Genomic DNA, 25,154 nt, shown 5'->3' on the forward strand with positions numbered 1-25,154 from the left:
TATTCTGGGCCCCACACCCCTTCTTCTCTTCCCGTCGGCTCCAGATCTCTGCTGCCTGCTGCTCAGAGTGGCTTGGAAAGGGGAGGGTAAAGGGTGCAGCGTTGTCCAGCGGCTCTGTTTCAACGCAGGTCCTAGGAATGGACCGGCCGTAAGAGAGGCTCCATAGTTCGGGACTGTCAGAGGACCAGGGAAGTAAGACGAAAAAGGTCACTCCAAAGTTTCTAGACAAGGCATTTGATGGTCCCTTTGTCAGAATGGGAAAGTCCGGCGGGGAAGATGGTACTTCAGTTTGGGAGAAGTCGAGTTCCCGGTGACAGCAGGCACGTCTGGCTTTGGTCCAGACCTGAGACTGAAGCTCAGGAGAGAGATCCAGTGGGGAGGTTGTGAGCTGTCTATGCAGATGCACGGACTTATAGATACTTGTCCTCAGAGGAGGATGTTACCTTTGACCTCATCCAACGTGGGAGAGGAGGTGGAATCCACGAGCAGCCGGAGGGAAGAGGGGCTTGGATGATGAGGTGTCCAGGGAACCAAGGCCAAGAGGCTGGAGGGAGGCCCTCGTTGGCAGCAGAGGCTGAAGAGTGAGGCCAGAGGATGGCTGTGGATAGATGGGGTTGGTGACAAGACCTCAGCACAAGGTTTTCAACACTGCCTGTACAGTAGACTCACCTGAGAAGCTTTAACTACTCCGGTGGCTGGGCTGCAGGTCATGTCAGAACCACTGAGCTCAGCATTGTTAAAGCTTCCTCGAAGGCCCCCACATGCAGCCAGGGCAGAGAACCCGTCAATATGTGTGTGAAGGAGAACGGGGTGTGTGGAGAAGTTGCATTACACGGAACTGGGGAGAGGAAATAGAAGCAACCAGTCTGCTAGTCTTAGAGACGAGTGATGAGAGACACTGGGTCAGAAACAGGGCCATTTATCAGCAGTGGGTCATGAGCCCATTTTTAGGCTCAAGACAAGGAAGCGGAGGAGAAGCCGGCTGATGGAAGGAAACTTCCAAAGAGGGTAGGATTTAGGGGCTGCATTTCCTCTCCTTTCTTTGGGACAGTAAGATCAGAGGAGAGGCTAGGAGGCCGCCCCTTTTGTTTATGAGGCATCCTAGGGCCGTGGATCCAGACGCTGAGCACCTGGAATAGATGGGGAAGTGAGTCCTGCTACTTGTGTCTGTTGGCCACTCCTGAACGTGTGGGAACTGGGAGTTGGAGCGGCTGGAACAGAACCTTCTGGTGGATTTGATGCAGGTTCAGCCAGGGGACTAAGAGAAGGCTAGTGAACAGCAGTCCTGGCCAGACGCCAGATTTCTGGCTTCCGAGTCCAGCGCGTTTCCGTCCTGCCCACCCCTGACATTTTCGTCTGAGGGTGGACCTCTATGGTGGTTGATTAGACTGGCTTTTAAAACTCTTGGAGGAAAATTTGGCTAAACAAATAAGTCTGTTTTTTTTTCTTTTTTCTTTTTCTCAAAATAGTTCTGTCTAAAAATTTAGAAAAGGCAGGCAGTTCCTGTTGTGGCACAGCGGAAACAAATCCGACTAGTAATCCATGAGGACGCAGGTTCAATCCGTGGCCTCGCTCAGTGGGTTAAGGATCCGGCATTGCTGTGCGCTATGGTGTAGGTTGCAGATGCGGCTCAGATCCCATGTTGTTGTGGCTGTGGAATAGGACAGCAGCTGCAGCTCCTATTTGACCCCTAGCCTGGGAACTTGGCATATGCTGAAGGTACACGCCCCCCTCTCCCCAAAAAAAGCATAATAAATAAATAAGTAAAAAGTTAGAAAATGCAGATAAGCAGAAAGGAAACATCACTCATAACCCTGAAATCCCAAAATAAGATTGTGTGTTTCTGGATTACAGATTTAAGTCAGATTTTCAGCTCCGTGGAAATAGGACCGTTGCTGTCAGTTCTTGACTGTTTACTCCAGGCAGGTTCTGAGCTGGGTGCTCCTCTGGGGCACCATGTTTAATCCTCTCAAGCCCTGTTCTATCGGTACTATTATTATCTCCACTTTACAGCTGAGAGGCTGGGACTGGGAAAGATTAAGTACCTTGTCCAAGGTCACAAAGACCGAGCTGGGGCGATGTGGGCAGGAACCATAATTTGCCAGACACTGGTGAGCCCACGCTCCCAGCTGCTCTGTGGGCACTGCCTCCAAACAAAGGAATGTGCATCTGAGGTATGCCCAGCACAGTACGGACCTTCAGCGGGGGCATTAATTTACTGTATTTCAGTGACTTCCTGAGCCTTCTTTTACAAGAATGCTCTTGAGGTGTAATTGATGTACAGTGAATTACGTGTATTGAAAGGGTACAGCTTGACCAGTTTGACGCTTAGACCCGTGAGATATATATTCACCACAGTCAAGGTGACAAACATACATCCTTCTCTCCCCAAAAGCGTATTTGTGCTCCCTGGTCCCTTCTCCCTCCTGTGCCTCCTGCCTCCCTACCCCAGGCAGCCACGAATTTGCTTTCTGTTACTGCACATTCGTTTGTGTTTGTTAAAATCTTATAAACCTAGTATATCCTGGTTGGGGACCTGGTTTATTTCCCTCAGCGCAGTGGCTCTGAGATTGATCTGTGCTGTTGAGTGTCTCTGTTCATCCTGTTTTAATAGTTCTCCATTGAGCTGTGGCTCTACCACAGTTTATCCATCCTCCCGTTGATGGATATTTGGTGGTTTTTACCTATTATACATAGAACTGCTCTAAGTATGTTTAAGTCTTCATATGGATGTATGCTTTTATTTCTCATGGGTCAGCCTCAAGGAGTGGGATGGCTGGGTCAGATGGTGGGTGTTTAACTTTTTAAGAAACCGCCAAACTGTTTTCCAAAGTACTTGTATCATTTTGCATCCCTATGGGCAGTGTGTGCTGGTTCCGTTCCCTCCATATCTCTGTCAGCCTTTGATGTCATCAGTCTTTCTAATTTTTAGACATTCTTTTAGGTGTGCAGTAGATTCTCCCTGTGGTCTTAATTAATACAAGCCTTATAAACTTTCCGCTGTGCAGTTCTTCATGGTGACCTGTAACAGCTGTGAAGCCTTACATATCAAGTAGTAAAAGGAGAAGAGAAGAAAGGTGAAAGTTTGTACTCGTCTTAGAGTAATAACAATAGATCCTTTGGTTAGTCCCTCTTGTGTGCTAACTACTCGTTAACCTGGCATCCACTCTGCAAAGTAGGATTGTCTCCATTTTACAGATGAAGAAACTGAGGGTGAGAGAGGTGACGTGACTGACTTAGGGTCTCAAAAAGCAGACTTGCACTCAGCCTGAAAAGCAAAGACCCGAACTCAGCCTTGTCTGTTCCAAAGCTCTCTTATCTGGCCTCCAGGCCTAACTCCATTTTGTAATTAGACCTTAAAAAAAAAAAAAAAATTCTACTTCCCCATTATGGCTCTCTGCCCCAGATGTAGGATGCAGAACTTAAGCCTTCCACATGGTCCAGATAGACATCAGGAAAATTATTTCTAATGTAAATTCCCTGTGGAGTCACTGCCTATAAAATCTCCAAGACCCGAAGCCTGGGTGCATGAATAGCATGTCATTCTCTGCAGCCCAACCTCTGGGCCAAGTTCGTTCACATCACTTACGTAACAAGAGTCCACTTCAGAGAAGACAGAATTATTATTATTATGCTGTGCCACTCTTCATTTGTGGAGCTATTTCTGTTTCAAATGCAGTCGTCCAATTCACCAAATATTTATCTTGGATCTGGCCGTCATTAATTGAGAGCCTACCATGTACTTTCCTGAGTTTTCTCAGTGGTTACACAGCCTCCCCTCTCCCTATGTGATGGGGTCGTTTAGCTTTGGGGGTAAAAGGCAGGTCATCCAAATCGGCCTTCTCTGCTCCTTCCTGTTTCAGTAACTTTGGGCCAGGGACTTACTATCTCTGAGCACCAACAAGATGGCAATATATGAATGACCTCCTTCACAAGGGCTGCAGTGGAGATGGGATGGGATAGTGGAGGTGATCAATAAACAGACATATGACGTTTCCTGTCTTACCAACAAGAAAAAGCTTTGATAATCTATATGGGAAAAGAATCTTAAAAAGAGTGAACGTGTGTGTATGCGTAACCGAATCCCTTTGTTGTATGGCAAAAATTATCACAACATTGTAAATCAACCATACTTCAATAAAACATTAAAAAAGAAAACACTTCAAGGTGTTAAGTAATGCAGTCAAAGCTTCAGTGGTAATTGGTGGTGGCAGAAAATCCACATGCCCATCTTCTAGCTTCTAAGTTCTGCATTCTGTCTGCTCGCTGTCATCCTTCCCTAGGTTCCTACACGCTCCCTGAGAAGCTGAAAAAGTTAAATGACAGAGCCAGCATTCAAAGCCTAGTCTTGTAAGAGTAGCAATGGCTTATTAAAGATGGTTAGAATAGATTTACAAGGAGATCCTGCTGAATAGCATTGAGAACTTTGTCTAGATACTCATGTTGCAACAGAAGAAAGGCTGGGGGAAAAATGTAATTGTAATGTATACATGTAAGGATAACCTGACCCCCTTGCTGTACAGTGGGAAAAAAAAAAAAAAAAGATGGTTTGGGGGGAAGTGGGAAAAATAAAAAGATACCACCTATAATCTCAACCCAAACTGCATTATGGTGTATCAGTCTCTCTTCTCTGCTCAATAGAAAGTGATGCTGGTTTCTTACAGTTTGTAATCACACTGCAGTTAGAGTACTGTGTTCTTTGGTTTTCACTTTCTATTACACCTGTTTACACAAAGTTTCATGCTTTTTGTGAATATAATTTCTAATGGCTGAGAGGAGATACCACAGTTCACTTAACCATCCCCAAATCAAAAGTACTGTGTGTGTGTCCTTCAAAATATCTTGCAGATTGTCTCCTGAAGTAGAATCATTGAGTCAAAAGATAGATACTACTTAGAGTTTGTCTTTTTGCCTTTTCTAGGGCCGCTCCCATGGCACATGGAGATTCCCAGGCTAGGGGTCTAATTGTAGCTGTAGCCGCCGGCCTACGCCACAGTCACAGCAACGCAGGATCTGAGCCACATCTGCGACCTACACCACAGCTCACAGCAACGCTGAATCCTTAACCCACTGAGCAAGGCCAGAGATCAAACCCGCAACCTCGTGGTTCCTAGTCGGATTCGTTAACCACTGAACCACAATGGGAACTCCGATACTACTTAGAGTTTTTTCAAGTCAGATGTATTGAGGGTTAATTTACAGAGTAAAATTCATCATTTTTAGGCATAAAGTCTTATAGCCACCCCCCACAAGTAAGGTATAGGTGATTTTGGTCTCCCTAGAAAGTTCCTAGTGTCCATGTGTTGTCGATCCCTCCCTTTCTTCTCGGCCTTTGACACCACCCATCTGTCTTCTGTTCTTGTATTTTTGTCTTTGCCTGGATATCTTCCGAATGGAGTCAGGTGGTAAGTTGCCTTTTGAGTCAGGCTTTTTTCACTTAACACAGTGCTTTGGAGATTCAAGCTGTGTGTATCAGCAGTTGTTTCCTTTTCATTGCTAAGTAGTATTCCTTTGTGGAGGGGTACTATAATCTATGTATCCACGACTTGATGGACATTTGTGTTGTTTCTGATTTTTGGTGATTTTGAGTAGCTGTGATAAACTGCATAGTGGTTTTATGTGATCATATGTTTTCATGTGGGTAAATACCAAAGAGTGGGGTGGCTAAGTTCATGGTCAGTTTATATTTAACTTGATAAGAATATGCCAAACTGATTTCTAACATTGCGGAAATATTTTGTATTCTCACTAGAAATTTATGAGCATTCTAATTGTTCCACTTCCTTTCCAGCACTTGGTATTTTCAGGGCTGGTTGTTTTGCCATTGGCATAGCTGTCTGACGGCTATCTCATTGTGCATTTAGTGTGTATCCTTAATGACTAATGATGGATACTTTCATGTGCTTATTTTCATCCATGTCTTTTCTTTGATGAAATTTCCGTTCAAGTCTCTGTCATTTAAATTTCAGTTGTTTGTATCATTACTGACCTATGAGAATTCTTTACACACTCTGGATACAAGTCTTTTATCATATTTTTATTTTTTGCAAACATTTTCTCCCAATCTGTGCCTTGTCATTTCCTTTCTTCAATGGTATCTTTCAAAGAGCATATGTTTTTAATTTTGACAAAGTCTAATTCATCAGATTTTTATCCTGTGAATCATCTAAGAAATCTCTGCTTATACCAAGTCACAAAGCTTTTCTCCTTTGTTTCCTTGAGCCGGTGCATAGTTTTAGGTCTGTGATCCACTTTGAATTCATTTTTGTTTATAGTAAGAGCTATGGGTGGAGTTTCTTTTTCTTTCTTTTTTTTCCTCACATGGATACCTAATTATTGCAGTACCTTCCGTCAGATGCCCCTATGTGTGTGGATGGATTTCTGGCCCCTCTCCGGTCCCGCTGGTCTCTCCTTTTGTCTGTACCACATTGTCTCATTTACTGTAGCTTTCAAACACGTCTGGACCTTAGATAACGAATCCCCAGCTTTACTGCTGTTTTTCAAAACTGTTTGATGGATGAATTTTCATTGTTTGCCTTTCTGCATAAATTTTAGAATCAGCTTGTCATTTTCTCAAAAAAGGCCTCTGAGCATTTGATGGGGTTGTGTCAAATCTGTGGGCCAATGAGGGGAGAGATGACATCTCGCCAACATCGACTCTTCCAATCCATGAACAAGATCCCCTGTTGTTTTCCAAGAGTCTGATTTTCTTTAATGTTTTTATCAGAGTTGTCTTCTACTTTCCTTGTAGGATGTTTGAGGACATTGCTCTGCCCTTCTGGGTAGTAGCCACATTTTTCCTGCACAAAAACCCTGCTGGTTTACACCTCCCTGATGATGTTTTAACTCCCAAGGCTCTCACTCCCCTCTCTTCCACAGTCAATGGCTTATAGCTATTGCTTTATTAAAAGTTTTAACCTCTTTTTCTTTTCTTTTTTTTCTTTCTTTCTTTTTCTTTTTTTTTTTTTTTTTTTTTTTGTCTAACCTTTTTCAGAGTATACCATACGTAGAGAAAACCATGTGTCCGAGTGCATCTTGGTAAATTTTCACAAGGTGGACCTACCAGGTGAAGAAACAGAACATTACCACCCTCTGGGACCTCTTCCGGTCATTACCCCTGTCCCCCCCGACCCCCAACACACACCCCAGTCCTGCCACCAAAGGGACCGCTCGTCTCCACTTCTAACCACATAAATTAGTTTGTCACGGCTTAGAATTTCCCGGCCGTAGGGGACCTTCTAGGTTTCTTCCTCCAGGTTCTGAAGACGCGCCTGAGCTTCTCCTCATGCCTTGACCAGTGCCTGCAGTACACCCCTGCTCCTTTGCCTTCTCCCACATTTCTTCTGCAAGCTTCCTTGGAGGGGCCTCCTTACCTTTAGCTCAGCTTTCGTTTCCTCTGCCCTGGCAAGCTTTGCACTCCCCACCCCCCGGCTTTCCACTGAAAGTGTGTTTACCTTCGTGAGCACGTGTTAGCTGGACTGTAGGCTTTTTAAGGTCTGGAACAGACTGTCTCATTAACTCAGTGCCTTCCATGGAGGTCAGTAATTACCTGTTGGATGAATGTTGAGCATCTGGGAAACGGATTCCCCAAAGGTGAACTCCTTGCTCACAGCTGGCCTCCTGGCTTGCAGTCCTCACTGGCTTCTCTTCAAACCCTTTCTCTTCCTTGCATTACTCTTTTTTTTTTTTTTTTGTCATTGTGCTATTTCTTGGGCCGCTCCCACAGCATGTGGGAGCGGCCATTCCCAGGCTAGGGGTCCAGTCGGAGCTGTAGCCCCCGGCCTACACCAGAGCCACAGCAACTCAGGATCCGAGCCGTGTCTGCAACCTACACCACAGCTCACAGCAACGCCAGATCATTAACCCACTGAGCAAGGTCAGGGATCGAACCCGAAACCTCATGGTTCCTAGTCGGATTCGTTAACCACTGTGCCAGGACGGGAACTCCATTGCATTACTCTTTTTGTGACTTATTTCCATGCTGCTTTTGGAGCAAATGAGAAAACGCAATAGCTCTTGGAGGCTGTGTTATCCATCGTTGTGGTGCTAAGAAAGAGAGGTTGATACCTCAACCCTTCATCTGCTGTAAGGTGATAGCTTTTAACCTGTGAAGTCTATGAACCCAGACTCCTGTATCAGTGTCAAGTGCATGTGTGTAGGTAACTCAGCGATGTTGAAACCTGTCCTATATTCATCCTGGTACCCACGTACTTTGGGGTGCCCTTTCACTACTGGTATGAAGGCGGCCCTCTCCCAGTTTTTGTTGCCCCTTTATCAAGGTCTAGTTGCTCCTAATGAGTAATGACTGGGAATGTTTTCATGCAGTGTTGGGGCCCCGGCGGCAAATATGAAAAATAGAATCCTTCCTTTGCAGTACGGCCTGTATTGAGCTGTACTTCTGTCTAAAGAGTGGACACATTCCATGTTCTGAAGCAGGCCAGGGAGAAAAGAGCCAGTCGGATTGACCTTGAACACGAGAGTAATTCAGTTCACGGTTGGAGTGGTTTCTATCCACCAGAAAGATGGCGGGTCCTGCCAAACCCTCGAAAGGTAGATCTGCCTGTTGGTCACTTGAGCACTCTGTTCTGAGTCATTCGTGTCTAAGTGGGGACTGAAGTGGTCCCTCACCGGTCGTCTTAGACAAGGGCAGCCAGCTGAGTGTGTTGTAGGGAGGTTGAGGTAGGTCAAAGGCTGTTCTGGGGAAGGAGTCACAGGCGAGGCTAAAGGGGGGAAGCAGCCAGGAGGAGTGGCCGCAGGTGAAGAGTCGGATCAGAAAGGTGGCCCAGAGGGAGGGGTTCTAGGTCCGTGGGCCTGTTCGGGCTCCCACCCCCCGTGGAGATTTGCCTCAGCAGCTGGCTTCCAGTCAGGCTGGGTCTCTCCTGAGCTCTGTGGGACCCCCTGTGGCTGTGTGAGTGCTCCCCAGCTGTGCGCACAGAGGAAGGCCTCCAGTTCAGGCCGCGACTCCTAGAGGCAGGCTGGTGCCCCATCCGATGCCCCAGGGCAGGCGTGGGCAGCCTGCTTCACACCCATCTGACTCTGTCCCTCAGGAGAAGATTGGTTGGCGGAAGGACGCACTGCACTTGCTGGTGTTCACAACGGACGACGTGCCCCACATCGCGCTGGACGGAAAACTGGGGGGCCTGGTGCAGCCGCACGACGGCCAGTGCCACCTGAACGAGGCTAACGAGTACACCGCCTCCAACCAGATGGTGAGGGCTAGGGACGCCCGCACTGCTCCCGCGCCCACCCCACCCCCACCCCATGGTCTGAGACCCCCCCACCCCATGGTCCGAGACCCCCCTCAACCCCGTGGTCCGAGACCCCCCACCCCACCCCACTGGCCTTTGCCACCTTCCTCTGGACCTCTACTCACTGCCTTTCCCATTCAGTCTTGGAACTGGATTTCTATTCCATCTTCTCCTATGGGGGCTTCTAGAACATTTCTCAGGGATTTATACAGCTGGTTGACGCTGGGCTACAGAACAGCTCTCAAAGGGGAGAGGCGGTTTTACAGGAGGGAGAGGACTGTGTTCTCAAAGAGACCAAACCTGGGATAGAGGTTAGCGGCCAAGGCCGGTGAGGACAAAACTTGCTGACTTCTAGAAATGGGTCCCTACCGTAGAAAACTGACAGACCACTGTAAACCAACTACAATGGAAAACATAAAAATCATAAACAAAAAAAAACAGAAGTGGGTTCCATCATGGTCAGGGGTGGGTGGCAGGTGTCCTGCACGGGATGAGAAGCCTCAAGGGCCTTCCAGTTCCAGTCATCTGTCACTGTGACCAGGCAATTAAACAGAATTTATGCAAAATTTCAAACATAATAATAATAGACCAGTGAAAAGAAACTTCTGCCTACCTACCCTCGGACCCAACAATTAAGATTTTTCCACATTTGCTATACAGTTTTTCCCCCCTAAAATTTCTACACCTGTTTCCTTCCCAAATTCAACCCTACTTCTGGCTAGAGAGACATTCTTTCTAATTCTTGCCAGACTAGCCCATTTTCTCTAGTTTCAAGAGGTGGTCAGTATTTAGGACTTCCATATTATCCAAGAATAGCGGAGTCTGGAAAAAAGGACCTCCAAACTATACAACTTGGTAACTGCAGAAGCTCACCAGTGAGGGCCCCTGGACCCATCATCAGCCCTTCAAACCCTTTAGGACATTGTTAAACTGCCTCGCAGCTTCCTTGCTGCTCTGCACCCCCTGCCCTGCCCCAGCCCAACCCTCAGCCCGAATGTTAGCTCATTCCCATTGTGCGCCATGAGCAGGACTGAGCAGAACTTGCAGGGGACATCAGCAGTGCCAACACAGGGCATAGGCAAAGGAAGATTGGGCAAGGACATCAGAAGGATAGGTCTTAGGCAAGAGAGGAAAGATTACAGGTGCTGATGGTAGATGGTGGGATGTGTTCTTTGGGGGGCGGGGGTGTCTCCCCACTCTGCCCCATCCCTGCTAAAGGGATGGAAATATGGACCAAATGTGGGAACCCTCTTCTTCTCATTTCTCCATCCTGGTTTGAGAGGGGTGGAAGGAGTGAGTCTAGTTTGATAGATTCCAGAGGTCCTTTCCTGGTGGGTCTCCCCTATACAGTTCCTCAGTTAGCAGCTGCCAGGGGCAGATGCTTTCACAAGTGATGGCTTCCTGAGTGCTCGTTCAAGCCAGGCGCTCGAGTCTCAGTTTGCCGGACATGTTACAGCCTCAACTTTTGCCTTGTACCCAGGACTATCCATCCCTTGCCTTGCTTGGAGAGAAGCTGGCAGAGAACAACATCAACCTCATCTTTGCAGTGACAAAAGGCCATTATATGCTCTACAAGGTACACTTGGAGGGAGTGAGGGAGGCTGGTAGCCTGAATCTGGGGGCTGTGCTGACCTGAAGGTGAATGGGAGATTAGAACGTGGGGTCGGGCGAAGCGTGGGAGGCAGGGTGAGGGGTGTTAACAGCCCTGCTCTGTGTGGATGGAGACCCATAAGAGGGTGGAATATAGCCCTGTCTTGAAAGAGTGGCAAATAATAGTACTAAGAAAGTACTCACATAGCAGAGCATACCAGGGGAGTTAACCATGTGGTTTCTGATTTGACCATGAGAAACTTCAGAAATGGTACCAATTCCTATTTTTCAGATGATGAAATAGAAACACCCAGGGACTAGGGAAGGACGAAATGAGTGACAATGTGCAAAGAGAAAACTAGGCATTGAGGCAGGCTGCGTCACTAATTCCATCATCCAAAGGTTTTATACCTTCCTGCAGGGTACAGGACTAACTCAGACTATTGTTTCCAAGAAAACAATGTCATGCATGAACAGAGCACTCTCCCCGGTCACTGCATGGACCAGCAGTCTGAACTCCCCTCGTGGGTGGGCTCTTCCCCACGATCATGGACAAGTCACCCTTCACTGGGACCGTCCTCTGAGCTGCTCAAGGGGTGCTCGTGTGTTCTGAGTACGAAGCCCAGCTCACCTCTGACTGACATCCTTGGAATGGAGAGGTTCTGTGGACTTAATCCCATCTCTAGAGCAGCCAGCCCCGGCCCCCTCCTTACTATTCTGAAATAGCCACAAAAGAACCTTTATCTGATGGTGTGTTTTTCTGCTCCTGCCTGAGATCATCACTGATAAAATGCCACCTATGTCTCTTTGAGATCTTTATCCTCTTTCAGTCTGAATCCCTTTTAGAAGATGAAAACAAGATGTCTTTTTTTTTTTGTTTAGTGGAAGACAGCAGGATAGAACATATCGATACACAGGTACCTCTTTTAGAGGGATCAGTTACACAGACTGTACTGAGAATGCTTCTGGTGCTTCAAGAAGGAAGAGACCCACCTTAGCTTAAGACAGCCTTGCTCAGAACTAAGGACGGGTCATCCAGGGAGGAGGCCCATCCAGTCCAAGGCAGGCTGAGGGAGGTGGGTGTTTCTGGATGCTTCTGTTGCTTCAGGAAGTAACATACTCAGGTGTTGGTATAAGTGAAAGAGGAAAGACTGCCATTTCAAGCCTGCCTGCTTTGCAAGGACGTCACCCAGAGATACCAGGCCTCCTTGGAAGGCACCATTCACATCTCCGTTCCCTCTTAAGAGGCTGTGTTTGAGATCCTTGGAAAAGTTTCCCCTTTCATTCCTGCTGAACAGGTTGAGGGCATCCTTGAACTGAACCTGGGAATACCTGTGCAGTCCAGGAAAGAGATGGCAAGAACATCCAGAGCATATTGACCTTGGAGGATGGCATTTCAGAGAGTTGTCCATGACATTCCAGAGAGCAGGGGGCTCCAAAAAGGAGCATAACATTATACTTTAGGAGTTCCCATTTTGGCTCAGCAGGTTAAGAACCCAACTAGCATCCATGAGGAGGCGAGTTCGATCCCTGGCCCCACGCAGTGCGTTAAGGATCCAGCATTGCTGCAGGCTGCTGCATAGGTCACAGATGTGGCTCGGATCTGGCGTGGCTGTGGCTATGGTGTAGGCTGGCAGCTGCAGCTCCGATTTGACCCCTGCTAGCCTGGGAACTTCCATGTGGTGCCAGATTGGCCCTGAAACAAAACAAAACACCAAGAAGGAGCATGACATACTTTAGGAGCAGATCTTGTTGGGCCATTCGCACTCAGATCTGTGAGGGCGATACTCCACGGCCTGCTGCAGCAACTCTGTTCCCTTGTGCGTGTTCTTCTCACCCTCCTTGCAGCATCTTCTCCAATGTATGGTGTGAGAAGGTGGTGGAATACGGAGCTGGGGCCCTGACTCTTGTAGCTCAGTAAGACAGTGTTCATGCTTTGTCAGTACGGAAGGGCAGAGTGGCCTTATTTCTTTTCTTTCCTTTTTTTCCCCCCAAGAACTTTACAGCCCTGATACCTGGAACAACGGTGGAGATTTTACATGGAGACTCCAAAAATATCATTCAGCTCATTATCAATGCTTACAATGTAAGTCAGTGTTTCTTTTCCTACCCTCGCCCCCACCCCTGCCCTCTCCCACTAGGGCTCCGGGCGCTGGGGTGGGCTCAGGTGGGTAGTGCACCATTGCTGCTGTACCTGGCTATGCCTCCTGCCTCTTGAGTTTGGTTCCTTCTTGTCTAGCTCAGGTTGGGGTGGAGAGGGACCTCTGCTCAGGGCAGCCCTCTCCCCTCACCCCTGCCACCTTGACTCAGCATACGCTGGTCCCAGTGAGCAGCAACCCCTCTGTCAAACTCAGACTGGTGGCCCCTGGCCCTCTAGGGTTCTGACTTCGTGGTAACCCTGGGCCCCAGCAGGGCACCATTCTGGCGTGGGTACAGGTGCTCTGCCCTTCCAATTGCCTGGGCGATCCTGCCCACGTTCCCTGTGGCGAAAGATGAGAAGCATGCACGCTGACCTCGCCTCCCATTGGGCAGGGCTGCCATCCCCCAGGCTCGGAGAGCTCCACATAGAGCTGCCTACCAACAGGGGTCCACACACTTAGGATCTGCCTGGAATCAGGTCCTTTGAGAGAAGCCTGTGGGGCCCTGTTCAGGTCTGTGCTGTTGCAACTCACCTCATTAACTGGGCTCCGCTAGAGTAAGTACAGCACCTAAGGACGTGGTATAGGAGTCACAACACATCCCAAATGGGTCATCCATGATTCCTAAATCTTCCTCCTTCCTACCCTCCTTGCCCTCGATTCCTAACATCCAAGAAGTCAGGACTCATACCTACCTTTTCTTGGGAAAGCGGCAGGCATGGTTTCTTGTGCTGGGAAGAATATGCCCTCAGCTGTCCCCTCCCTGCGAAGTCCCAGTATGGTCTCAGCCTCCGGTGCCCACCCAGCCCTTCCTGGGGCCACAAAATGTCCAAACTGGAATTCCGAGTGCATCTTCCTGTTAAAAGGAAGTTCTCTGTAGGGGAAGCATAATTTCAGTAGCATTGCTATTCCTTAACTTTTGTGGAATAGACTTGTGGGCTAACCTGGGGACAGAAATAGCCCCTCTGACATCACATGTGTATTAGAAAAACCACCTTGGAGTTCTTGTCATGGCGCTGTGGAAACAAACCCGACTGGGAACCATGAGGTGACAGGTTCGATCCCTGGCCTTGCTCATTGGGTTAAGGATCTGGCGTTCCCATGAGCTGGAGTGAAGGTTGCAGATGCGGCTCGGATCCCGCATTGCTGTGGCTGTGGTGAAGGCCAGTGGCTGTAGCTCCGATTGGACTCCTAGCCTGGAAACCTCCATATGCTGTGGGTGTGGCCCTAAAAAGACAAAAAAAAAAAAAGAAAGAAAAACCACCTTCCTTTCTCCTGACCAATTTACAAGTGCATATTTGGAGCTCTGCCTTTCCAGTTGACTTTGTTACCCTACGGATGCAGCCTTGAGCTATAAAGTACTGCCAGTTAGACCAGGAGCTGTAGGTAGTACCTCGCTTTGGAGCACCCAGAGCTTGGGGAGTGGCCATCCCTCGCTCAGTCTCCTAAAGGTGGTGAGCGAGTAGCAGTGAGGTTTGTGGCTCGTTGTCCTTCTCCCTGCCCCCACCTCTGTTGGAGCCAAGGGTCCTCTTCCCCCCACACATGCTCTGATCCTCCCCACTCCTAGAACAAAACTAGACTTCCTGCTCCTTTCCTGCTTTATTCCCCACATACTCACATCCTCTTTTCTTGTCCCTGACCTTTAAGTCTTCACCAGATCCAGGGGCCACCTCAGAACCCAGGGAGAGCAGATTTCCAGGTGCACTACGCTTTGTGGCTTCTAGATTTCCACAGTGAGAGGATGTGCCATGTACAGAGAGAGTCTGAGAAGAGAGTGTGTGTGTGGCAGGGGCCAGGCCTGCTGACTGTCCCCCTGTCCTGAGGGCCACTCCTCACTGTGACACCTTGGGCCTTAAGCTGTGGACATGGAACAAAGGAGTTGGAGCCAGAGCCAGAGGGCTGCCCTGTGCCGCTCCCTGCATCCTCCTGGGGCCCCAGAGCTTGGAGACCCCAGGGTTAGCCAGGGGCGGGGGGGCTCTGCTCCTTGGATCCACTTTCACTGGTGCAGTGACGGCTGCTTGCCTCCTGCCAAGCCAGAGCCTGTGGGGAAAATGGCAGAAAGGCAGCACATCCTGGGCTTCGGTGGGGGGTGCAGCTTTCTCTGGGTCTCTGGGACCCAGCATTTCCATCCTCAGTCAGCTTGGAGTTCAGACGCCCCAGGCAGCTGGCTGACAGAGCTCTGGGGCTCTGCCGGGAGCATTTCCTGCTGGAGGCCCAGGCCCCCTGCTCCTGTGGCTTTAATAAAGGAGGGCATCATGACACCCTGTTCTGTAGAACTGGGGAGTGGTGCACCCAAGACAGACAAGGTGCTCTGCTCAATCAGCGCTCCGTGCAGCCGAGCCATCTGCACGTCCACACCCGTGTCTGGGTCTGCTGAAGACCAGGGTGCACAAGGCAGTGGTGGTGGTCCCCTGGGCGGAGTCTCATAAATGCTCAGTGCTGCTCTTGCTCCGAGGCACGTTGCATTGGCCCTGAGCAGGATTCATGATTGATCAATTCGTTTTCTTAATGGACATCCAGGGGCCTGGGGGAATGTGCTCTGAATGGTGGGCAGAGGTCAGGAGAGGAGTGGGAGCCCCCTCTGTTGTAGAGGGGTTGGGACCTGGAGTAGAGAAAGGGACCTGTTCCAGGCAGGAACTCCATGTGGAAGCTGGGATGAGCCCCCCGAGGAACTCTAGGAATGTGGTACCACAGCCTGACTCCGTTCACCTGGTGCCTGTGAGAGAACACATTGGGAACAGACATGCGACTCATGAGTGAGCATATGAAACTCCACTTTTTCTTTTTGTCTTTTTAGGGCTGTACCTGAGGCATGTGGAAGCTCCCAGGCTAGGGCTGCAGCTGCTGGCCCACACCACAGCCACAGCAACACGTGATCTGAGCCACATCTGCTACACCACAGCTCACGGCAATGCCGGATCCTTAACGCATTGAGCAAGGTGAGGGATTAAAACCCTCATCCTCATGGATACTCGTCAATTTTTTAACCTGCTGAGCCACAATGGGAGCTCCCTGAAACTCCACTCTTCAAACAGTTGTTTCTAGAATACCATCCACAGGGACTATTCAAATTCAGTGGAAAACTAAAACAGCTTTATTGAGAGACAGTTAACATACAATACATTATGCCAATTTAACGTGTGTCATTTGATAAGTTTTGATACCTGTATACAAGTTACTAAGCCATCACCACCACCATCAAGACATCAAGCGTGTCCATCACCCTAGAAAGTTGGGACCCTAGATAAGCCCCTACTTCCTGTCTTCCCTTCAGTGGACATTTTAAAGAAAGCTGTTAACTGGAGAAGTGTGAAGCAGCAAGGTATTCGGAGCAAAGTCCAGTTGGCGGGAGCCGTGTTGGGGGTGTGTTGTGCTCAACGTTGATTAGTCCCCAATTCACTGGCCACCATCCTTTGATTTGATTCTGCACAAGACTCTGTCTGTGTGTATGTGAGAAAGAGAGAGAGAGAAAGTGCACGTGCTGGTACTTTGACCTGCAGTAGGGGCTCTGATTATCCTTTCACCTGCTCTTGCCCTGGCCGGGGTTGGAGCACAGCGGTTACCAGACTGTTTGCATTTCTCCGTGTCACCTTACCACCTCCACAGTTTGTGGCGGATTTCACGAGTCGTGTGTTGCATGACTATGTGTTGACCTCTGCCTCCCTAGAGCTGGCAAACTGTGGGGACATCCTGAAAGGGTTGCAGCGAACACGTCAAACAGATGCAGTGGCCATGGCATGTCCTCAGGCTGGGGAGGGAGCAAAACGGAACAGGCACATTTCATATAACGTCTCATAGAATTGCATCTGTGGGAGTTCCCGTCATGACTCAGTGGTTAATAAACCCAACTAGTATCCACAAGGATGCAGGTTCGATCCCTGTACTCAGTGGGTTAAGGATCTGGTCTTGCCATGAGCTATGGTGTAGGTTGCAGACACAGCTTGGATCCCACGTTGCTGTGGCTGTGGTGTAGGCCGGCAGCTGTAGCTGCGATCCAACCCCTAGCCTGGGAACCTCCATATGCTTTGGGTGCAGCCCTAAAAAGACAAAAAAAAAAAAAAAAAAGAATCACATGTGTTATTCGTGTAAAATCTTCAACTCTGGGCTTTGATTAGTAAGTTTTTTTCCTTGCTATACCAGTGTCTTTGTTGTGAGGGGTCACCAGTGTGGAGCTTTGCTGTGCAGTGGGTGCTCATGAGGGGTTCCCTTCCAGGGCTCAGAGGTAGAACCCTGGGTGCATGCACATGCATGCACATACACACCCTACTGGATGTCACATTGACAAGGGGGTGGTGGTGTTAGGACTCAGAGAAATCACAGGGGTTCCTTTGCAGAGTAGGAAAGAATAGCATGAGTTAGAAACCACTAGAGTCGCATGTGGAGGGTGACATCAGAGGCCAGCGGTATATGTTTCTCCTAGCAGAGCACATGTTTCTCTTTTTGTTGTTGCCATAAAGTCTGCTCCCACCCACTCCACAACTGGCCTGACTTAAAGTGATTGCAGATGTGACCTAGCCCGGCTGAGTATTTAATAGCCTTTAAAGTCTGACTTTCTTAACACTGCCTCCTTGTCCTGGGATGAGGAGTGAGGAATCATGTTCGGAGGCATATTTGGTAGCAGTTAATTGAATTTTAGGGGCGACACATCCGTTTTCATGCATCAAATCTGCATTGGCTCTGGCTTTGATCCTCAACTATATCTTGTACTCCATCCATTTATTCATTCATTTGTTTCACAAATATATATTCACAGCCTAACATGGGGGCAGGCATCCTGCTACACCTTGGGAACAAAACAGTGAACAGAACACAGCCCTGCCCTCTAGGAGCTCATAATCTTGGAGGGGGGGACTGACTCTCTCAACCTGACCATCTGCACTGTCTTTCCAAGGTCAGAGCCAGTTTCTGAATAGAGAGGTGTCTGGTCTGGTCAGAGCACTGCAGGGGGACCCAGAAGGCCCGGTTCTGGTCCTGCCTGCCCTTGGCAGTGGAGTAGCCCTGGGTGAGGCTGTTTCTTGTCCCACTTTCCATAACATGAGAGGTTTGAACTGAAAAAAGACCTCCATCATTCCTACCCCCCCTAACATCTGAAGAGTTATTGAATCCAGAAACCATGTGAGGATCAGGAATAATACAAATGTTAGATCTGAACACAAAGCTTAAGGTCTTATGGCCTGAATAGAACAGAGGATTCAGTTTCCACCCGTTGTTCCTGATTCATGAAGTAGGAGTCCCAGTCCCCTGTGCTTTTTGTCCCTCCACTGAGTTCCCCAGTAATGCTTCCAGGAGGTGGCTTCAGCAGACCTTGGTGGGAAAGTTTTCTCCAGGATCTCGTTTCTTTGCCAAAGCGCCCTTGTATTTCATGAGATTGATCCCAAGTAATTTTTTTTTTTTTTGGTCTTTTTAGGGCCACACCCACGGCATAGGGAAGTTCCCAGGCTAGGGGTCAAATCGGAGCTGTAGCTGCTGGCCTACACCACAGCCACGGCAACGCCAGATCCAAGGCACATCTGTGACCGACACCACAGCTCATGGCAACGCCGGATCCTTAGCCCACTGAGCGAGGCCAGGGATCGAACCCCCTGTTCTCATTGGTTACTAGTCAGATTTGTTACCACAGAGCCATGAAGGGAACTCGGTTCCCAAGTAATTTTTAAATGGCTCCGATCTACTTAGCCCTTTTTAATGAGAAACTGTCTTGCCTCACTCATACTTATTTAATTTACCTTATCTTTCAAAAATAATTGGTCGTTTCTTCCATGAAGCCACCTAGCATAGCTGCTGTTAAAACATCCACCCTTCCATCCACCCATCCATTCATTCCACAAAAGCTTGTGTTCAGTCTTAGGGAGAAATATGATATGGTCCTTGGAATTCACAGCTGGAGGTGGGGACAGATTGGTGAATAACTGATCGCATTCAGCAGGAGAGCTTTGTGTGCAGAGTGACCCTGCTCTGGCAGTCTTCTGCCAGTGGAGGCTGGCACTAACAAGAGGAAGTGGATTTAGGGGAGTATTTTTGGAGTTGTAGATACATTTAGACAATTTGTTGCAAAGGGAGAGACTATTTTTGCTAGAGTGTTTTCAATAAGCTGTTAATGTGGGCGAACTGCATATTTAACTCAAGTTTAATACTACATGCTCAGCACAAAAGGAAAAAAAAAGGAAATAAAAGAAACTGGAGAGCAAAAGGCATTTCTGCTTGCTGTTCCATCCAGCACCCTCCTCCCTAGAGTGCACCTGAGAGGGGAGATTGGAGTCTTCAGTTGATCTGGGGCAGGGGGTGGTATCCATGTGTCCATGTGTCTCTTCTTATGTGCATCCTGCTCTTCTGTGTGCATCTGGTGTAACCATAAGCTAGGTACTTCATTTGGCCTCAGTCTCCGAAGCACATGCACATCCTCCTTAAGAGATTTTTTCTTTTTTCTTTTCTTTTCTTTCTTTTTTTTCTTTTTTTTTTTTTTGGTCTTTTTACGGCTGCACCCACAGCATATGAAGTTCTCAGGCTAGGAGTAGAATCTGGAGCTGCAGCTGCTGACCTACACTACAGGCATAGCAACACGGGATCCGAGCCATGCCTGCAACCTACGCCATAGCTCACAGCAACGCTGGGTCCTTAACCCACTGAGCAGGGCCAGGGATCAAGCCCACATCCTCATGGATACTAGTCAGGTTTGTTACCACTGAGCTTCGACAGAAACTCCTTACAGATTTTCAATGCAATTTTAAAAAAACTGTTATGGAGGAGTTCCCGTCGTGGCTCAGTGGTTAACGAACCCGACAAGGATCCATGAGGTTGTGGGTTTGATCCCTTGCCTTGCTCAGTGGTTAAGGATCCAGCGTTGCTATGAGCTCTGGTGTAGGTTGCAGATGTGGCTCGGATCACACGTTGCTCTGGTTGTGGCATAGGCTGGCAGCTACAGCTCCCATTCAACCCCTAGCCTTGGAACTTCGACATGCCATGAGTACAGCCCTAAAAAGCCCTAAAAAGCACAAAAAAAAAAATTCATTGCAGTGTTGTGTTAATTTTTGCTGTACAGAAAAGTGAATCGGTTATAGTATATATATAATTTTAAGTATTCTTCTCCATTATAGTTTATCACAGGATATTGAATATAGTTCCCTATGCTACCCATTCTCTATGTAATAGTTTGTACCTGCTAACCCCAAACTTCCAGTCAATTCTTCCCCTACCCCCACCCCACCCTTGGCAACAAGTCTGTTCTCTATGCCTCTGTTTCTGTTTCATAGATATGTTCATTTGTGTCGTATTTCAGATTGTACATATAAGTGATATCATATGATATTTGTCTTTCTCTGACTTCACTTAATACGACAGTCTCTAGATCCATCCACGTTGCTGCAAATGGCATTATTTCATTCATTTTTCTGGCTGAGTAATATTCCATTATATATACATATACACACACATACATATATATACCACCATTTTTTTTTAACCCATTCATCTGTCAGTGAACATTTAGGTTGTTTCTCAAGGGCAATTCTTTTCATTTTAAAAAAGTTTTATTGATGTATAGTTGATTTACAAGGTTGTGATAATTTCTGCTGTATGACAGAGTGATTCAGTTAGATGTATATACACGTCCATTCTCCTTCAGACTTTTCTCCCACATAGATTATCACAGAATACTGGGTAGAGTTCTCTTTGCTATACAGCAGGCCCCCACTGGCCAATCATTCCATGTACCTTGGTGTTCAAGGGCAGTTTTTGTAAACTTAGAGACGTATGAATGATTGTACGGACTTTGCACAAACTAAATACACCTGAGTATTAAGCCAACCAGGTCAAAAAACAGAGTATTACTAGCACCCAGAACCCCTATTATGCCCTCTTCTAGTATATCTCCCAAGGGTAACTGTTAGTTTTGCCTGTTTTTCAATTTCATATAAGTAAAATCATATAGTATGTATGTCTTTTGTGTCTGGCTTCTTTTAGGCCATGTGATATTTAGAAGATTCATCTATGTCATAACATGTAGTCATATTTCATTCATTTTTGTACTGTACAGTATTCTATGTGAATACGTCATAATTTGGAAAAAAAATAATTTGGAAAAAATAAAGTCTGTCCTGTTGATAGATTTTTGGTAGTTCCAGTTTCTAGCTATCACAGGCAGTTCCTGCTGTGACACGTTGGGTTAAGGATCCAGTGTTGTCTCTGCAGCACCTCAGGTTTCTGTTGAGTCATGGGTTCAATTCCTGGCCCAGGTATTTCCATATGCCATGGGTGCAGCCAAAAAAAAAAAAACAGTTGCTGAAACATTCTCATATCTGTTTTCTGGTCAGTACACATCTGTGTTGGGTAGAATCCTAGTGTGAATTGCTTATCTCAGGTTGACCTGAGCATTAATAGATACTGCCTAGTGTTTTTCTCAAGAGTTGTACCAGTTCACACTCCCACCAGTAGGCTGTGAGGGCCCCAGTTGTTCCAGCTCCTTCCTAACACTTGATACTCTTTTGTCTTTTATTTTTTCTATTCTGATGGGTGATTTTGGCTTGACTTTTATTTCATCCATTGTCTTGAGAACATAACCCACACATAAGGTGTTATTCTCTCAGAGTGTAGTTCAAAACTCATGAATGTGGACCTCATCTGATGGGGCATGGGTGTGACAGTGAGGAATGTGTGAATTCCGGGAGAAACTGCCTCCTGAGCTGATGGGGAAGAACGATGAAGGGCTGCTTGTGCAGGAGGAGAGAGGAGGGCAGTTGAGCAAAGGCACTTTATCCCAGGCACAGCAAAGGCCCGAAGTCTGGAGAGCACATAGCAAGGATTGAGGAGCTGCATGTCTGAGGCTGAGGGCGGGGGGAGAGGTGACTGCAGAGACGAGCAGGGAGAGGGCATCACCCCAGAAGCAGATGAGATGATGGCAAGTGGGCCATTAGCAATTCCTCTAAGACCACAGCGGGAGGCCAGCCTAGCAAGGCAGCCTGTGGGTGTGGAGAGAAGGAGAGGGATGAGAGTGGGCTGGCAACCTTGCCTGCTGGCTCTTGCCTTGGCTTAAGGCCCTTGAGTTAGAGGAGGCCACCCAGGTATGGAGAGCATTTCGCTGCAGCCTTTCCTAAGTGGCTCTGGCCTCATCTTCCTTCTCTGTGCAGAGCATCCGGTCTAAAGTGGAGCTGTCCGTCTGGGATCAGCCTGAGGATCTTAATCTCTTCTTCACTGCTACCTGCCAGGACGGCGTATCCTACCCCGGTCAGAGGAAGTGTGAGGGCCTGAAGATCGGGGACACGGTAAGTTCTCACCCCCCATTTGTTTTTAGGGCTTTTTGTCTTTTTAGGTCCACACCCATGGTGTATGGAGGTTCCCAGGCTAGGGGTGGTATCAGAGCTGTAGCCGCTGGCCTATGCCAGAGCCATAGCAACACCAGATCCGAGCCACGTCTGCCACCTACAGCACAGCTCATGGCAGCGCCGGATCCCTGACCCACTGAGCGAGGTCAGGGATTGAACCTGCATCCTCATGGATGCTAGTCAGATTCGTTTCTGCTGAGCCACGATGGGAACTCCTACCTCCTGTTTGTTTATACTTGTCAGTGTCAGTCGTCATTTTTTGGCTTCTGATAACTTGTGTGACTTAATAGAGACCTGAGTTTGTATGTGACTTCTAACTCTGCAGCCGCTGGGTCCCCCTCAGCTTGCTGGGTGCTGTGTCTTCAAGGTGCAGGTGAACTCATTACAAAGCTCTAGTTGACATACCGCACTTAGTGCATTGCCACCTAAGGCCTCCTCAACTTGATGTGTGCCTTTGGTGTCTTAAAACCATTATTTTCTTAGTTTACAGGGTAAAATTGGGTGGGAGAGGGTAGGTGGGAACCTGAAAGACCCAGCCTTCATTTTTAGTCTTCTCCAGCTTGCCCTGTGCCTCCGATAATCTGATCTTCACTCTTCCCTCCTGTAACACATGAAGAAAGCCATCCCATCCACTTCTGACTGGATGAGATGGAATGGGCAACTCTGTAGCAGTGGAGGGCACGGGTGCCTTGTGTGGATGAAGTGGATATAATTAAGTGGTGGGGGGAACGTTGCATCTAAAGATGGGCACCTGTGTTCCAAGCCACGGACTGGAGGGAGGGAGGAAGATATATAGGTGATGAGAGCAAGGATGAAACACCAGCTCAGAGGCAGGCAGAGTGGTGATGGAGGGCCATCCACACTTCTTCTAGAGGTTCCTGCTATCGGAAGCAGACCGCAAGAGCCACTCCTTGCTTTATTGACCCTTCATTGCTCAGCAAATAGAAAGGCATTTCTCTTCCGTACTTTTTTTCCCCATTTTAAAAAATTTTATTCAAGTATAGTTGACTTACAAGTTGTGATAATTTCTGCTCTACAGCAAAGTGACTCAGTTACACATACACATGCACCCATTCTTTTTCAGATTCTTTTCCCATATAGATTATCACAGAATTTTGATGGGGTTGAGTTCCCTGTGCTGTACAGCAGGTCCCCATTGGCCAGTCATTCAGTATACAATGTACATGTGCCAATCTCAAATCCCCAGTTCATCCCCGCCCCCCGCTATCTGTCTCCTTTGGTAACTATAAGTTTATTTACAAAGTCTGTGAGTTTGTTTCTGTTATGCAGTAAGTTCATTTGTATCTTTTTTTTTAGATTCCACCTATAAGTGATATCATGTTTGTTTTTCACTGTCTAACTTCACTTAGTGTAATAATCTCTAGATTCCATCCATGTTGCTCCAAATGGCTTTATTTTGCTCTTTTTTATATACCACATCTTTATACAGCACATATATGGGTCTTGTTTTTGTATCCATTCAGCCAGTCTATGTCTTTTGGTTGGAGCATTTAGTCCATTGACATTTAAGGTAATTATTGATATGTATGTTCTTATTGCCCTTTTGTTAATTGTTGTGGATTTAACACAAAAGCCTTATAGTTACTGAAATTGAAGATTCAGCTATGAAAAATGGAAGGAGGCAGAACTAGCCAGAAAAAACTGCATGTAAGTGGGTTCTATAGATCCATGGGTGGAATACTTGGTGCAATGGGTCAAGAAAGCTGAAGAATGATGTGTAAAAACACCCAAACAAGGAACCCTTCACTTGGAGAAATAGGTGCATTGGAACGGAGGTGAGAAGCAGGATGGGCACCACACACACCAGATGCCTGGGTTTCAGGAAGTCTCTTCACAGTTTCTAATGACATCTTTAAGCAAAGACCCTTAATAGAGGTTGGCGGTAGCAGAGCCAGGCAGGTGCCGAGCTGAGCTAGGTTGCTTTCTGGGAGTGTTGGTAACTCAGCTGGAGAAAGACTTGACTGAGGTGCCGGCTGTCTCCTGTCTCTTTATGTTGCCTGCCGCCTTGGTGGAACTCAAGGAAGACCTGCTTATCACAGGTGGACGGTCACAAAGCTGGAGCAAACAGGTTATCTGACAAAACGGGAAAACCGGGATTGAAGAGCATTTTTCATAACGGAACTGGGTCGAAATCGTCAGGGTTAATATCTTGCATTTCATTCAGAATAAGAATAGGCTAGAGGGAACTTGGCTTGATGGTAGCTTTTAAGAAAAGGATCTGGCAGATTCTCATTCTCAGAAAGGCTCAATGTGAATAGGTAGTGTTGCTTTAGATAAAACAATGCCAACCAATGCTGTATTAATGGAGATATTTTAAAACCCCAGCGATAACGCTTTCACTCTTCTTTGGGTCAGATTGCCTCTGGAGTTCTTTGTTCAGTTGTTTTTGTTAAAAGGGCAAGTGATAACTACCCCCCCCCCCCAAGTCTGAGCCTCCCTTGGGTGCCAAGGGGCCATGGCCTTGTTGAGACAGTGACCCAAAGGCAGGCCCTCACGCTGGCTCCTTGTTTCCTCTCTCTAAGAGGCTGCAGCCACATGGCCTCTGGCTCCACTGCCAGGGGGGAGGGGGTGTTTTCTGTGGATGGAGAGAGGCTGTCACAGAGCAGCGGCCACTCTCCCATCATAGCCAGACATGGTGCTGCTTGCCAGGCCATGCCCGGCCCTGGGAGGTGAGCTCTTTGAGGGCCCTGCAGGCAGTGGAGGGCAGAACCCAGGGCAGTGAAAATGTGTGGTCCTTGTTCCAAAAAACAAAGACTTTTAAGACGATGGCAGCAGCGTATTCAACTGAGTGTGGGGCCCTGTGTGACTGCACAGGCACATGCCCATGGAGCCAGCCCCGG

General features: G+C 47.7%; 1 protein-coding gene across 1 annotated transcript in view; it reads left to right on the forward strand.

The window, feature by feature from the left end:
- The window catches only part of ITGB5 (integrin subunit beta 5), a 118,957-nt gene that overhangs the window by 55,464 nt on the left and 38,339 nt on the right, over nucleotides 1–25,154 (forward strand). Inside the window, exons 6-9 of the mRNA XM_047790454.1 lie at nucleotides 9,048–9,209; nucleotides 10,729–10,824; nucleotides 12,835–12,924; nucleotides 22,099–22,233. Coding sequence (XP_047646410.1) covers nucleotides 9,048–9,209; nucleotides 10,729–10,824; nucleotides 12,835–12,924; nucleotides 22,099–22,233 — 483 coding nt within the window. The remainder of the gene's footprint in view (nucleotides 1–9,047; nucleotides 9,210–10,728; nucleotides 10,825–12,834; nucleotides 12,925–22,098; nucleotides 22,234–25,154) is intronic.

The sequence above is a fragment of the Phacochoerus africanus genome, chromosome 1, assembly GCF_016906955.1.
Source record: "Phacochoerus africanus isolate WHEZ1 chromosome 1, ROS_Pafr_v1, whole genome shotgun sequence".
NCBI classification, from domain to species: domain Eukaryota; kingdom Metazoa; phylum Chordata; class Mammalia; order Artiodactyla; family Suidae; genus Phacochoerus; species Phacochoerus africanus.